This window comes from Pleurodeles waltl, chromosome 4_1 (genome assembly GCF_031143425.1).
Source record: "Pleurodeles waltl isolate 20211129_DDA chromosome 4_1, aPleWal1.hap1.20221129, whole genome shotgun sequence".
NCBI classification, from domain to species: Eukaryota; Metazoa; Chordata; class Amphibia; order Caudata; family Salamandridae; genus Pleurodeles; species Pleurodeles waltl.
The window spans coordinates 397,611,787-397,625,574 of record NC_090442.1 but is presented as its reverse complement, the minus strand read 5'-3'; the positions used below and the strand labels follow the sequence as shown (position 1 = coordinate 397,625,574).

Genomic DNA, 13,788 nt, shown 5'->3' with positions numbered 1-13,788 from the left:
TTGTGGATCCTTTGTGGAGTTGGCGTTGCTACTCCTTTTGTCGTGTCTATTATGGCTCCTAGATATTGCTGTACTTTGCTTGGCAGAATGTTTGATTTTGCAAAGTTGACGGTGAACCCTAGTTTGTAGAGGGTTTGTATGACTTGATTTGTGTGGTTTGAGCATTGTGTGAGCGAACTGGTTTTGATTAGCCAGTCGTCTAGATACGGGAACACATGTATTTGCTGCCTTCTGATGTGTGCAGCGACTACTGCTAGGCATTTTGTGAATACTCTTGGAGCGGTTGTTAAACCAAAAGGCAATACTTTGAATTGGTAATGTATTCCTTTGAATACAAACCTTAGATATTTCCTGTGTGATTGATGTATTGGTATATGGAAATATGCGTCCTTGAGGTCTAGGGTTGTCATGTAGTCGTGTTTTTTGAGCAATGGTAACACTTCTTGTAGTGTGACCATGTGAAAGTGGTCTGATTTGATGAATGTGTTTACTACTCTGAGGTCTAGAATTGGTCTCAGTGTTTCGTCCTTTTTTGGTATCAAGAAGTACAGTGAATAAACTCCTGTGTTTATTTGTGTGCTTGGTACTAATTCTATTGCATTTTTTTGCAGTAGTGCTTGAACTTCTATCTCTAGAAGCTGTGAATGGTATTTTGTTAAATTTTGTGATTTTGGTGGTATGTCTGGAGGGAATTGCAGGAATTCTATGCAATAACCATGCTGGATAATTGCTAGGACCCATGTGTCTGTAGTTATTTTGTCCCATGCTTCGTAATATTGACGTATCCTCCCCCCCACTGGTGTTGTGTGGGAGGGGTGTGTGACATGTGAGTCACTGCTTGTTGGTAGTGGTTTTGGGGCTTTGAAATCTTCCCCTATTCCTAGGGAATTGCCCCCCTCTATACTGGCCCCGAAAACCTCCCCTGTACTGTCCCTGGTAGGTGGGCGGTGCGGACTGTGAGGTGCTAGCTTGTGTGGCCTGACCCCGAAACCCTCCTCTAAAAGGTGTTTTGCGGAAGGTGTTATAAGCTCCTCTGCTCTGCGGGGAGTAGAGTGCGCCCATGGCCTTGGCAGTGTCAGTGTCCTTCTTGAGCTTTTCTATAGCTGTGTCGACCTCCGGACCGAACAGAAGTTTCTCGTTTACTGGCATGTTAAGCACTGCCTGTTGAATTTCTGGCTTGAATCCAGACGTTCTGAGCCATGCGTGCCTACGGATGGTAACCGACGTATTAATGGTTCTTGCGGCCGTGTCTGCTGCATCCATGGAGGAGCGTATTTGATTGTTGGAAATGTTTTGACCCTCCTCAACAACCTGTTTTGCTCTTTTTTGCAGATCTTTTGGGAGATGTTCAATGAGATGCTGCATCTCATCCCAGTGGGCTCTGTCGTATCGCGCTAGCAGCGCTTGTGAATTTGCGATGCGCCACTGGTTTGCTGCTTGGACAGCAACCCTCTTCCCGGCTGCATCGAACTTCCTACTTTCTTTATCTGGGGGAGGTGCATCCCCAGAAGTGTGTGAGTTTGCCCGTTTTCTGGCAGCCCCTACCACCACAGAGTCTGGTGGCAGCTGAGAGGTGATGAAGACAGGGTCCGTAGGAGGCGCCTTATACTTTTTGTCCACCCTAGGCGTCACTGCCCTACTTTTAACTGGCTCCTTGAAAATGTCCTTTGCATGGCGTAGCATGCCTGGGAGCATCGGCAGGCTTTGGTAGGAGCTGTGGGTTGAGGAGAGGGTGTTAAATAAAAAATCATCCTCTACTTGTTCCGAGTGTAGTTCCACATTATGGAATAGAGCTGCTCTAGCCACCACTTGCGAGTAGGCTGTGCTGTCTTCCGGTGGTGATGGCCTAGTTGGGTATGTGTCTGGGCTGTTATCAGACACTGGTGCGTCGTACAAGTCCCACGCATCCTGATCTTGGTCGTCGTGGCTCATGGCGGTGTGAGCTGGCGAATGTGACGGGGTGTAAGTTGGCGAAGCCGGAGTTACAGGTGGAGGCGAGGGAGGAGGTGTTACCTTTTGTGTTGTTTGTTGCTGAGGAGTAAACTGAAGCGTTCTCTTTCGTTTGACAGGTGGGAGGGTACTGATCTTCCCAGTCCCCTGCTGAATAAAGATACGCTTTTGCGTGTGATCCACGTCAGTGGATTGCAGTTCTTGTTCAAATCTATGTTTCTTCATTTGAGAAGACATAGAATGCTCTTCGGTATAGGAGCCAGAAACAGGGTCTGATGTCGCTTTTTTCGGCTCCGAAAGCCCTGTCGATTGTTTTTTCGGCTCCGAGGTAACCTTCCTCTTTTTCTGTGCCGAAAACTCTTGGCCTCTATGGTCTTCGGCGCCACTGTCTCGGCGTCGATCGGTGTCGACACCGAACTCTCGGTGTCGATGCTTCTGTTTAGCACTCTCTCGGTCCCGAGGAGGCTGCGTGCCGGTGTCTCGACCGAAGTCGGACGATCTCGACACTGAATGGGCCTTTTTCGGTGCCGATTGTTGGTCACCGAGAATTTGGGTGGAGCCATGGCCGGTTGGCAGTGGCGTCCCCTGGGCCTTCTTTCCTTTTTTAAGGTTTGATCTCGACGTCTTACTCACAGTTCTTGTAGAGTGTAGCTCGTCGGAGTCTGAATCCTGGATGGAAAAGGATTCCTCCTGTTCCTCTTCTGTCTCGAACTGTGGACGCTCTTTTGGCGTGGACGCCATCTGGAGTCTTCTCGCTCGACGGTCGCGCAGAGTTTTTCGGGACCGGAACGCCCGACAGGCCTCACAGGATTCTTCGCTGTGCTCGGGTGACAGGCACAGATTACAGACCGAGTGTAGGTCCGTATAAGGATATTTGTTGTGGCATTCGGGGCAGAATCGAAACGGGGTCCGATCCATCGGCGTTGTCCTCCACGCGGTCGGGCCGACTAGGCCCCGACGGGGTGCCGAAATCTACCCCGAAGGGCACCGAGGCGCTTCGATGTTGAACGCGTCGTCGTATGTGTCTATCTCTAACCGGATCGCAACGATACCGTCGAAAATCTTCCGTCTTCAGCTAACTTTCCGTTCCGAAACTCGGAGCGACAGGAACACGTCCGAACCCGATGGCGGAAAGAAAACAATCGAAGATGGAGTCGACGCCCATGCGCAATGAGCACAGAAGGTGGAGTCACTCGGTCCCGTGACTCGAAAACACTTCTTCGAAGAAAAACAACTTGTAACACTCCGACCCAACACCAGATGGCGAGCTCATGCATACCATGTGTATCTACAGCGACAGATGCCATCGAACACAGATTTACTTTTTCAGGAGTTCTTCATTGAACTCACTACAGCTGAGGCAGAGAATAAACCTGCACATCCTTTTGAACAACGAGTTATTGTGAACAACTCACAGTACGTTCATTCTCTTAGATATACGAACACAAATCAGGCATTCTTTTCACTTACAAGTCGCACCACCTCCAACACTCAAACTTACTAGTCGTTCAAGGGCAACTACCAGCAGCGGTTTCTTGATGAGGACTTTGAGGCTCCGCCCACGCACCTATTTGGCAACCGCATTATCATTTTTACATAAATATAACTCCGACTGTCAGTAGGCATATGTAAAGTAATGATAAATGCTTTGCTGCCTGATGCTCGTGCAAGGCCAGGCAACCAGGGTCTTCCTGAAGTTACAGTGCGCAGGCTCTAGTCACGAATGATACAATGACATGGGGCTTACAGTTTTACAGCCCTTCACTTTCATATTAGTGGGTGGGTGGTGCTGACCAGCAAGCAGCCGCACAGCAGATTGACGATCATGGGGCGTTGCAGAGAGAAGCCCTGCGTCAGACTCAAAATGTTCCCCCACCCTCTCCTTGGAGAGAAAAACAATACCGGGGCATGTGACGTCTGGACCTGCACTAAGGTATGAAATTAAAACAGCACAGTTGACCAATTTAACATTAGCAATGTTTTGCAACAGTTATCTGCAATGATCAGAATTAGTCCGAATGCACCGTGTTTGGTCAATGTCGTGAATTATTGCTTCTTATCTTGCATACTTGTGCCACTCAGGGGTGGCTATTCCACAAGGGCGAGGAGCATCACCCCCTCCCCCCCGCATCGCCCCAGGATTCCCTGCAAGCCGCCACTGCACTAAGATCCCTTCTTTTCTGTCTTTCAGTTTTCAATCCGTACATATTATGCAAAGTAATAAATTGTGTTTTTTGTAACCACACCCACTCACAAGCCCTTGCAAAAGTTAAACTTTCAAATACAATAACAGCGGGAAGGACTGTCCTATTAGCAACTCTTCACATAGATAAAATGGAGCACAGAATTTTTCTGTTGTTGAAAGTTTGTTGTGCATTTCATTTCACTGTGATAATAGGCATGCATTTAGAAATTGGGCAATGCTGTAACAAGCAATATCTAATGAAAAGCCATGTTCCTTCCCATGTACTGAACGAGATACAGGATAATCTGTTTACAATCAGTACAGCCTTTCCAAACAATATTTTGCAATTCATGTTTTTAGCACTGTTATGTTTTAGGTAGGAACTGAGAAGGTTGTTTTTCAGGCCTTATTGCTTTTTTACCATGTACATAATAATTCACTGGACATTTTATTGTGGGAGAATACAGCACAGTCTCCCGTTTTGGTTTTTAACTCTAAGTCCTCAGAATCACTGATACCTTAATGAGAACTTTTATTTCCTGTCCTCATCTAAGCAGCACTTTTTAATGTGAAATATCATTGTAGGCAAAATAGCAATCAAGGACGACAATGTGCATTATCAGAGGCACCACTGTTTAGAAAGTCATTATCTTAGCATGGATAATTGATTAGCTCTAACCCGCATACCCTGTATGATACAGCAGTATTATATGGCTCACACAAGGAATAGACATTCCCATGATCATGTATTACAATTTCATGCTGTACATACCAGTTTATGCCCCACCACTTCCAAAGTTCACCAGCTGCCACTAGCAACAAGAATGCTTTTACCCATCTTCAGTTAATCCACACGCCATTTCCAATCATGGCAGATATGACCTCACATTTTATGACCTATGGAATTTTAGATCAAGACAGCAGCTCTTTGTATCCAGGAATCCTGCTCAGACAGCACAAAAATTTAACAAAGACCAACTATCACCATGAAGCAAGCATGGTAGGACTATGTTGGACTTGGTTTTCTTATCAGACAAGAACGGTTTTCCTCATTAGGAGTTGGTATGTTAAGGTGGCAATTTCCTTTTATTGTCTTCCATCTACCAAGACGATAAGGACCGCTTTGGTACCAATGCTGCCGCAGAGGATTTTTGTAAAACGTTGAGGAATTCCTACTATACAAGTTTAAGGTGCCCTTTTAAAGTGCTTAAAAAAACCTAAGGCCAGCCTATAAGTAGTCTTTTCTTACATTTGGAGAAAGTGTGTTCTCTCCATTAGAAAGTGTTCCGGTATCCCCCATAAGGAGAAAGGATATTCACTCAAACCCTGTGAGCTACTAACAAGCAGAGAGAAGCAGAGAGAAAAGCAAATACTACAATTTACCTTTCATGACTAAAACTAGATTTGGCCTTTGATAAAGGGTACAGGGAGTTATCAATAAGCACAGGAGTTTTTTCTGTATTCGAGGCACCGTTATTACTGGACAAATAAAATAAGACAAAAGGCAGGAAACTTGTCTATAGTATGGCGGTCAGAAAAAAATGAATGCTCATTAAGGATTTATAAAATAAGGATTTTTTTCTTGAGTATTATGTACATGAAGGGGCTTAATTACAAAAACACAGTGCTGTTGGGAGAGAATTCTGAAAGGTACAAGAGGCATTTATTAGTCTGAAAAGAGAAGTCACAAACAAAACAGCAATTTACCTCTTCATCTGCAAGACCTTCTTCTTCCATAGCGAGCTCCAACTTCTTTTGTCTAGATACAAAGGATACAAAAATAAAGAATGTTATCTTGCATGTTCATGATGATCTTCTCTGGCATCAACGACAATCATGTATTTAAGCCACATACTAGACATCTACTCAAACAGACATGTAATAAGGCAAACTCAAGCCCAAGACACTTCCCTCTTTAACCCCTTCCCTGCCAAGGACGTAGTGGTTACGTCCGATGGTGCAGCGCTGAGGCGCTACGGATGTAACCACTACGTCCTGGTATAGGCCCTCGGGGAAGCGCTGGTGCTCCCCCCGAGGGGCTCCCTCCCACCCCCCCAGGGCAGGTCTGGAAGGGGAATCACTTCCCCTTCCATCCCGACCCCACCAGTGACGTCTCATGACGTCCGCACGCGATCGTGTGCTGACCTCATCAGAGGTCACCTCCCAGCACGCTAGAAGCATGCTTCCAGAGTGATGCGGAAAAGAAATGCTCAGCAGGCAGAGGCATGAAAGGAAAGGAAAAGCCTTTCCTTTCATGTCTCTGCAAGAATTTCTGCTGCCCGATCGCAGCAGAAATGCCCACTAGACATTATTTTTAGGCCATTTTGTTTATATATATATATATTTTTTGTAATATGTGGGGAGTGACCCCTTTTTTTTATATACTTACGCATAAGGGGAGCGGCCCCTTGGGCAAGGGCCACTCCCCAGAGGGGACAAAATATTTTTAGGACTTTTCTATCCCCCCCACCCGGGCAGAAACCCCCAGCCACCAGGGATATATATCTTTTTTGTTTACTTTATGTTTTTTAGGAATGGGAAGCAACCTCTTAGGCAAGGGTCGCTCCCCTGGGGGGCATATTGTATTTAGGCCATTTCTGCACCCCCCCCCCCCCCTTGGGGGAAGATTGGCCTATTTTTATTAGGCCAATCTGCGGGGCAGAAACCAATAGACACCAGAGATTTTTTTTTTTTTTTTTTGGCGTCAATTCCACGCAAGGGGAGCAAATTTATTTTAGGCTATTTCTGCTCCCCTTGGGGCAGATATCTGCCTATTAGGCCGATCTGACCTTGAGGTGGGGTGGTGGGGGAGCAGAAACCACCTAGCCACCAGGGATTAGTGTTTGTGTTTTGTTTGCGGGGGCAGCCCCTTGGGATAGTGTCCCTCTCCATGGGGGAATATTACTGTTGGACATATCTACCACCCTTGGGGGCAGATCGGCCTATTTTTGGAAGGCCCATCTGAAAACCCACCAGAGACGATTTTTTTTCTTCTTCAAAATAGGAGGGTGGGGGAATGGCCATACCCCCACCACAAATAAATGGGGCCAAATTTGTTCTGTCCACCAGATGGGGCAATTACCCCCGATCCACACACCGCGGGTGGGGTGGGGGAGGCAGAAAGTCTACTAGATGCCAGGGAATAAAAAAAAATAAAAAAAAGAGAAAAAAAAAAAAAGAATATAGTGTGGTGGTTGCTACCAATCAATTTGGGCATGGATATGCCCCCACCCCAACAGAAGGGGATAACAGTCTTTCAGCTCTCCCCCCGCACACTAAAAACATCTTATTCCACGGCAAGAAAGAGGAAATTTGATTATTTTGGATTTTGGTTTCACATTTGGGGCATGAGAGCTTGGCTAACTCTCACAATTGTTCCACTTGGAATGGTGAGGGCTGCACTCTTTGGACTTTGGGACGCTGCCATGTAGAAAAATCCACAAGACCTAGACACATCTGAAAACTAAACATCTGGTTGATTCCATGGTGGTGTGCTTCACATGCACCCTGCACCATTTTCTTACCCACAATGCCCTGCAAACCTCCAACTTTGCTGGAAATCACACATTTTTCCCACATTTTTGTGATGGAACCTTCTGGAATCTGCAGGAATCCACAAAATTCCTACCATCCAGCATTGCCTCATCTATACTGATAAAAATGTTGCCCTTTTGCTGAGGGAATCATTGGGTGGTAGGAAATTTGTCAGGTGCTGTGATGCCACACAGAAATGTTGGGAAAAATGTGATTTTTTAACTAAATTTGAGGTTTGCTGAGGATTCTTGGTAAGAAAACATTGGGGGATCCACACAGGTCACACCTCCCTGGATTCCCTCGAGTGTCTGTTTTTCAGAAATGTTGAGTTTGGTAGGTTTCCCTATATGGCTGCTGACACCAGGACCAAAAACGCAGGTCCTCCCTCCCCGATGCCCTCCACCCCCCCCCTCCCCAACCCCAAAAAAAACCAGAGGCCTACCCACAAAAGCGAGGTACCATTTTTACCAGGAGACTTTGGGGAACACAGAATAGCAAAACAAGTGTTATTGCCCCTTGTCTTTCTCTACATTTTTTCCTTTCAAATGTAGGACAGTGTGTAAAAAGAAAATACGTCTATTTGAGAAATTACCTGTAATTTACATGCTAGTATGGGCATCCCGGAATTTAGAGATGTGCAAATAGCCACTGTTTTTCAAGACCTTATCTTGTGCCCATTTTGGAAATAGAAAGGTTTTCTTGATACCTATTTTTCACGCTTTATGTTTCAGCAAATTAATCTCTGTATACCTGGTATAGAATGAAAACCCATTGCAAGGTGCAGCTCATTTATTGGCTCTGGGTACTTAGAGTTCATGATGAACCTATAAGATATATATATATATATATATATATATACATATATATATACATATATATATACATACATACACCTGCAACCAGAAGAGTCCAGCAGACGTAATGGTATATTGCTTTAAAAAAATCTGACATCGCAGGAAAAAGTTACAGAGTAAAACGTAGAGAAAAATGGCTGTTTTTTTCACCTCAATTTCAATATTTTTTTATTTCAGCTGTTATTTTCTATAGGAAACCCTAGTAGGATCTACACTAATTACCCCTTGCTGAATTCAGAATGTTGTCTACTTTTCAGGAATGTGTAGCTTTCTGGGATCCAGCATTGGTTCCACACCCATTTCTGTCACTAACTGGAAGGAGTCTGAAAGCACAAAAAAATAGTAGAAATGGGGTATTGTCCCGGTAAAATGCCAAAATTGTGTTGAAAAATTGGGTTTTCTGGTTCAAGTCTGCCTGTTCCTGAAAGCTGGGAAGATGGTGATTTTAGCACTGCAGACGCTTTGTTGATGCCATTTTCAGAGAAAAAACCACAAGCCTTCTTCTGCAGCCCTTTTTCCCCCTTTTTAAAAATAAAATAAATTTTCACTGTATTTTGGTTAATTTCTTGGTCTCTTTCAGGAGAACACACAATGCTGGGTACCTCTAGAATCCATAGGATGTTGGAAAAAAAGACACAAATTTGGCATGAGTAGCTTATGTGGACAAAAAGTTATGAGGGCTTAAGCGCGAACTGCCCCAAACAGCCCAAAAAAGGCTCAGCACTGGTGCGGAAAAGGCATGGCAGTGAAGGGGTTAACCAGCAGCATAACATTCTACATCACAACATAAAAGAGTTAGCATCAAGAGAAAGGAGACACCAGTCAAAAATTCTTCCAACTTTCTATATCTTTTAGATGCCTTCCCTAGTTTGTTGGTTTGTGTTCTTTTTGACATCCAATTCCTCTATTCCAAAATATTCTCCTAAATCCTTAGGTCTTTAACCATCCCCCTCTTTATCCACAAATCTACATCTTGTTTTTCTCCTTATACTCCAATACCATCCAAGATACATAACACTTACTGCAAGTTGTAGTAGCAGACAATGGACCACCTAATGTGGCTTGCACTTTGCCATAAAAATAGGCAAATGCACTTTAGGAGGTATTCAACTTTAAAGAAACTCGTAATGACTCTGCTATTATCGTGCAATCCATTATTCTCCTGCTGTGCACGTCTGCTTACAACAGCATTATAGAATACTTCATTTGTTTTAGTCATGTTTTTGGTTTTGTTTTCTACAGTTCAAATGGACTCATCCCTTTAACACTGTATGGAGGAATGTTTCCTGTCCACAATAGTCCCTAAAGTCACCATTCAAGTCACGCCATTGCTACTGCAATTTGGGCACTTTTTTCAATAAACAATTGCTTTCTCCCCATGTCCATTGCTCCGGGGTCGTACAAAGCCGTGGTCAGATGAAAGCATAAAAAGGCGAATAATGTAAAGAACTAGGAAGAATCTAGCATTCAAGAATCTCCAAAAGGAATGCTCAAAGAGGTTGAGGTAAGGTCAGTGTTGGTAAGTGCATCCTATCACCAGCAACACCTGTGGCCGTCAAAAGCCCACTGATCAGTAATTGTGCATTGTACTCCTGAACCGTATGCCTTTAAAACACAGTGGCAGTAATAAAGGGGCACTCAATCTCATTCTGGCCTCACCGCTAGTGGGTGCCTCCAGGGTAACACTCATTTCAGTCTTGCCAGCACTAAACCGCAAGCAATTCTGCTTTTTCCTTAACCGACCATCCGTTTGGATGCACAGTACTCTAGAATGTCAGACAGCTTGTGTGCCAGAGAATACTTGATGGATAAGGGTAATTTTTATTTATGCCCAATTTTGGATGAGCAGTATTTCCTATGTCAACCTCTACCTTCATATGTGTGCACTTCAGTGAGCATACATCAATCCATAATGAACTGCCTGTGAGTCAGGTTCGAGATCAATAGACTTTCACTAAGTCTAGCCGTGTCTCCATGAGCAAACATAAGTCTCAAATTATATAGCCTTCTACTATATTTTGTGAGCATGACATCTCCCCGTAGTCCTAATATTCATAGTTTAGTATTTGGCTTTGGCTTCAAATCAAGTATTTTGTTTAAACATTTATGAATCTCATTCCAGAACTACTTCATTTGTGGGAATGCTGCGGTCTGTCCACACCCACTCGAACACACAAGACTTCATTTTTCCTAATCATTTCAGCCTAGGTGGGCATATTAGGCCGGATTCAGGACTTTAGTCTGAATTTTCAAGTTCTCCCAAGTCTGTCATCCATTAGGCCCTCAATATTTTGGGGGTTCCCAGGGCCCTGATAATCCAGGCCTATTAAGTTACTCAGACTGCCATCCAAGCCAGTTGCACGAAGATGATTCTGTGGGGCACCATCCAATATTTGGGATTCTGTATGTACATGTAAGGTGTGCCTTCAAGAGCTGTGCAAAGGACCGCAGTCCGTCAGATCTTCAAATATCTCCTATCTCCCCGAAAAGAAATCCCTACAAGGTCCTACCTGCAAAAACCTGTGTCAGTTCGCCTAGTCCTTTCCTGTCCAGGGATGAGTAAAACCCATTAATTTATATTCCCATAAGAATATTCTAGTGGCCACCCTTCACACCGTGATCACTGTAGCTATGTGAGGTGCCAGATTCTCAGGTGTTATAGAGCCTAATAGTGAAGCATGGTAAACAGCCTCACCCAAACCTATCAATTTGTTTGAAGGTTCTTGTTGAGATGCAAATACCTTATGTTTAGTATCATTAGGTGGGATGCCAATAATACTTCTCTAGATCTGGAATCATGACTCTCCGTTAATAAATCCCATATGACATTGTGTCTATAGAAATTAGTGAAGGGCCCCAGTTCCCACAGTGTTTAAAGTATATCAATCCTTTGCAAAATATTCGCAAGTAGCCATTTTGGCACATTGTGCAATATGTAAAAGCACTGGTGGAGCACTATCATCTTGTACAAAGAGGGCTGCTCCTAAAGTGAAAGGGGAAGCGGACACTAGTGTTGAACAGCTCTTTGAAACAAAGACAGATTAAGTCTGCGGAATTCTGAACTTTTTGTAGTTAAGATTCCCAAATATGTAAAACATTCACTTGCTACTGGGAAGGGAAGGACGTAGCCTGCCATGTGATCCTAGCATACAGTACTGATGTATGCTTGTTAATGCTGAATGCAGAGCAATTCCCAAATAGCTGAAAGAGTGAAAGGATCCTGACAAAAGATGTGACGGGAGCTACAATATACTGATCATCTATTTACAATATTCTCTTTTCACACTGAGCACCAACGGAGCTATCTAATTAGTGCATCTTCCCTAACCCAATTTAGTTCTAATATTAGTGCTAAAATCAACAGTGAGAGGAAACATCTGTCTTGTTTTCCTTCCTGGAGTGAATGGTTCCAAAGGGAGTTCTTTCACTTGCACTCCCAGCAGTGGGGATAGTTTACAAGCATTCAATCCAAGATGGGAATTGGGGGACAGAGGCCATTTGACCCCCCCCACCCCCCCACACACACCAAGGACAGCTTCCTATGTAGTCCTTTGAATTAATCAGATGCTTTAGCGAGCAACTATAATTCAATCTTTTCTATAATGTGACATCAATACAGGCATTATACATTATTATTTTGAGTCTGCAGGGACTGATCTGCAAGTGTTAATCATTACTGTACCCAGGCAGTTTGCTGCATCTTCAGTAAATATTTTGGTTTCTAGGGTCGGTAGGGAAGGATTATATTACCTACCTTTTAAGCATCTGGTGATATTGTGCCTGGGCACTGACTATTGTTTTCCCGCAGGAGGGTAAGAGAGGAGTGAAAGGTAATTGTAAGGAAAGATGTCCATGCTAAAAGTAAATATATAAAAGTATTCTACAATGGCCACAGGCGTCCGGGGAGGAGAGAGGGCACATGTGAACCTACAGTACTACATACCAAAAACAGATGCTTACAGGGTAAGTAACATTATCCATTCGATGGCATGTGTGGCTTTAGATACATTTGCAATGATATTACAAACAAGGCCTTTAAAACAAAACGTGTCCCGGCTGTAAAACAAAACTTCTAGCCCTGAGAAAGCTTAAAAGATTCTAAATGGTGGAAGGGATTATTATTTTGGGGACCCGACTAATCTAGTGTGGGGACCCAGAGATGCTGCAGACAGAAAGAGCATTTTGAAGGTGGTCCCATTGAGTTTTTGTGTTGCGAATATTATGATTATGGAATGTTGACTGCAATGCTCAGAACAGCCTCTAGAGAACATCACAATAAAATTAGCATTTAGACGAAACATGGTCATGTACCCATACAGACAGCTCTTAAAGAGCATAAACACATGAAAAAAGAATGGGAGACTTAGTGCATTACACATGTTCAAGGCTAGCAGGACTATTGCAAGGATATTACAAACAAGGCCCATAAAACAACTTCTCCTAGCTATAAAACAAATGTTCCAGCCATGAAAGAGCTTAAAAGGATAAAGAATGGTGGTTATTATTTTGGAGTTCCCATTAACAGTGTTTGAACCCAGAGATGATGTAGACAGAAAGAGCACGCCATAGTAAATGTTTTGAGGGTGGCCCCATTGCCCTAGGACCCACACAGGTTAAGAGCAAAAATGTTTTGTAAAAGTAATGTACTGAAAAGCATTATGGCAGGGGTTTCCCGAATGCAGTGAAAATTGTACGCTTTCGCTGTGAGGATTTCGGTTTTTCGTAAACCATTTACCAATTTCAATTCTTTTAATGGGAGAGCCACAAGAAATGACTCGGATTAGCTAACTGTTAACAATGTGACCAGCACCAAATACCGCCAATAGAGTTCACGCTGTTGTGCCTGTTAGTGCTCTGAGCGCCATGGCGGCCATGCAGCACAAAGGGGAGAGACAAAAGAAAAAAATAATAGTTTGCCCACGCTGAAGTAAATTGGTAATCGTGCAGTAATCCATGTAACATGGGCAGTCTGCAAGGCGACAACAAAACCGCCCAAAGGCAGGACAAATGTAAAGCATATATATACCAATAGCATCAAGGGATTTTTTTTTAAAGGCAAGCCCAGGAAAGAATGAAAGTGATTGGCATGAGATGGCCGTGGTTAGAAGCCCACAATACCTACAACAGATCAAAGCACAGCGATACGTGCTTCCACAATACAGCGTCTGGCGACTAATGGCACAGTCACGGACCACCCACTTACCTCAGAATGTCCGGAACCCAGAGCCCCACGGCTTGGCTCTCCCACAACAAGGTGTGAACAAA

The 13,788-nt window shown here is 43.9% G+C and overlaps 1 protein-coding gene across 3 annotated transcripts in view; it reads right to left on the bottom strand.

The window, feature by feature from the left end:
* STK38L (serine/threonine kinase 38 like) overlaps positions 1 to 13,788 on the bottom strand; it is a 402,183-nt gene that overhangs the window by 229,978 nt on the left and 158,417 nt on the right. For all 3 annotated transcript variants that reach the window (XR_011202284.1, XM_069228620.1, XM_069228621.1), the window contains exon 3: positions 5,843 to 5,894. Coding sequence is in view for 2 of the 3 variants with exons in the window: in XM_069228620.1 (XP_069084721.1) it covers positions 5,843 to 5,894 (52 nt within the window). In the remaining variant the exon portion in view is untranslated. The remainder of the gene's footprint in view (positions 1 to 5,842; positions 5,895 to 13,788) is intronic.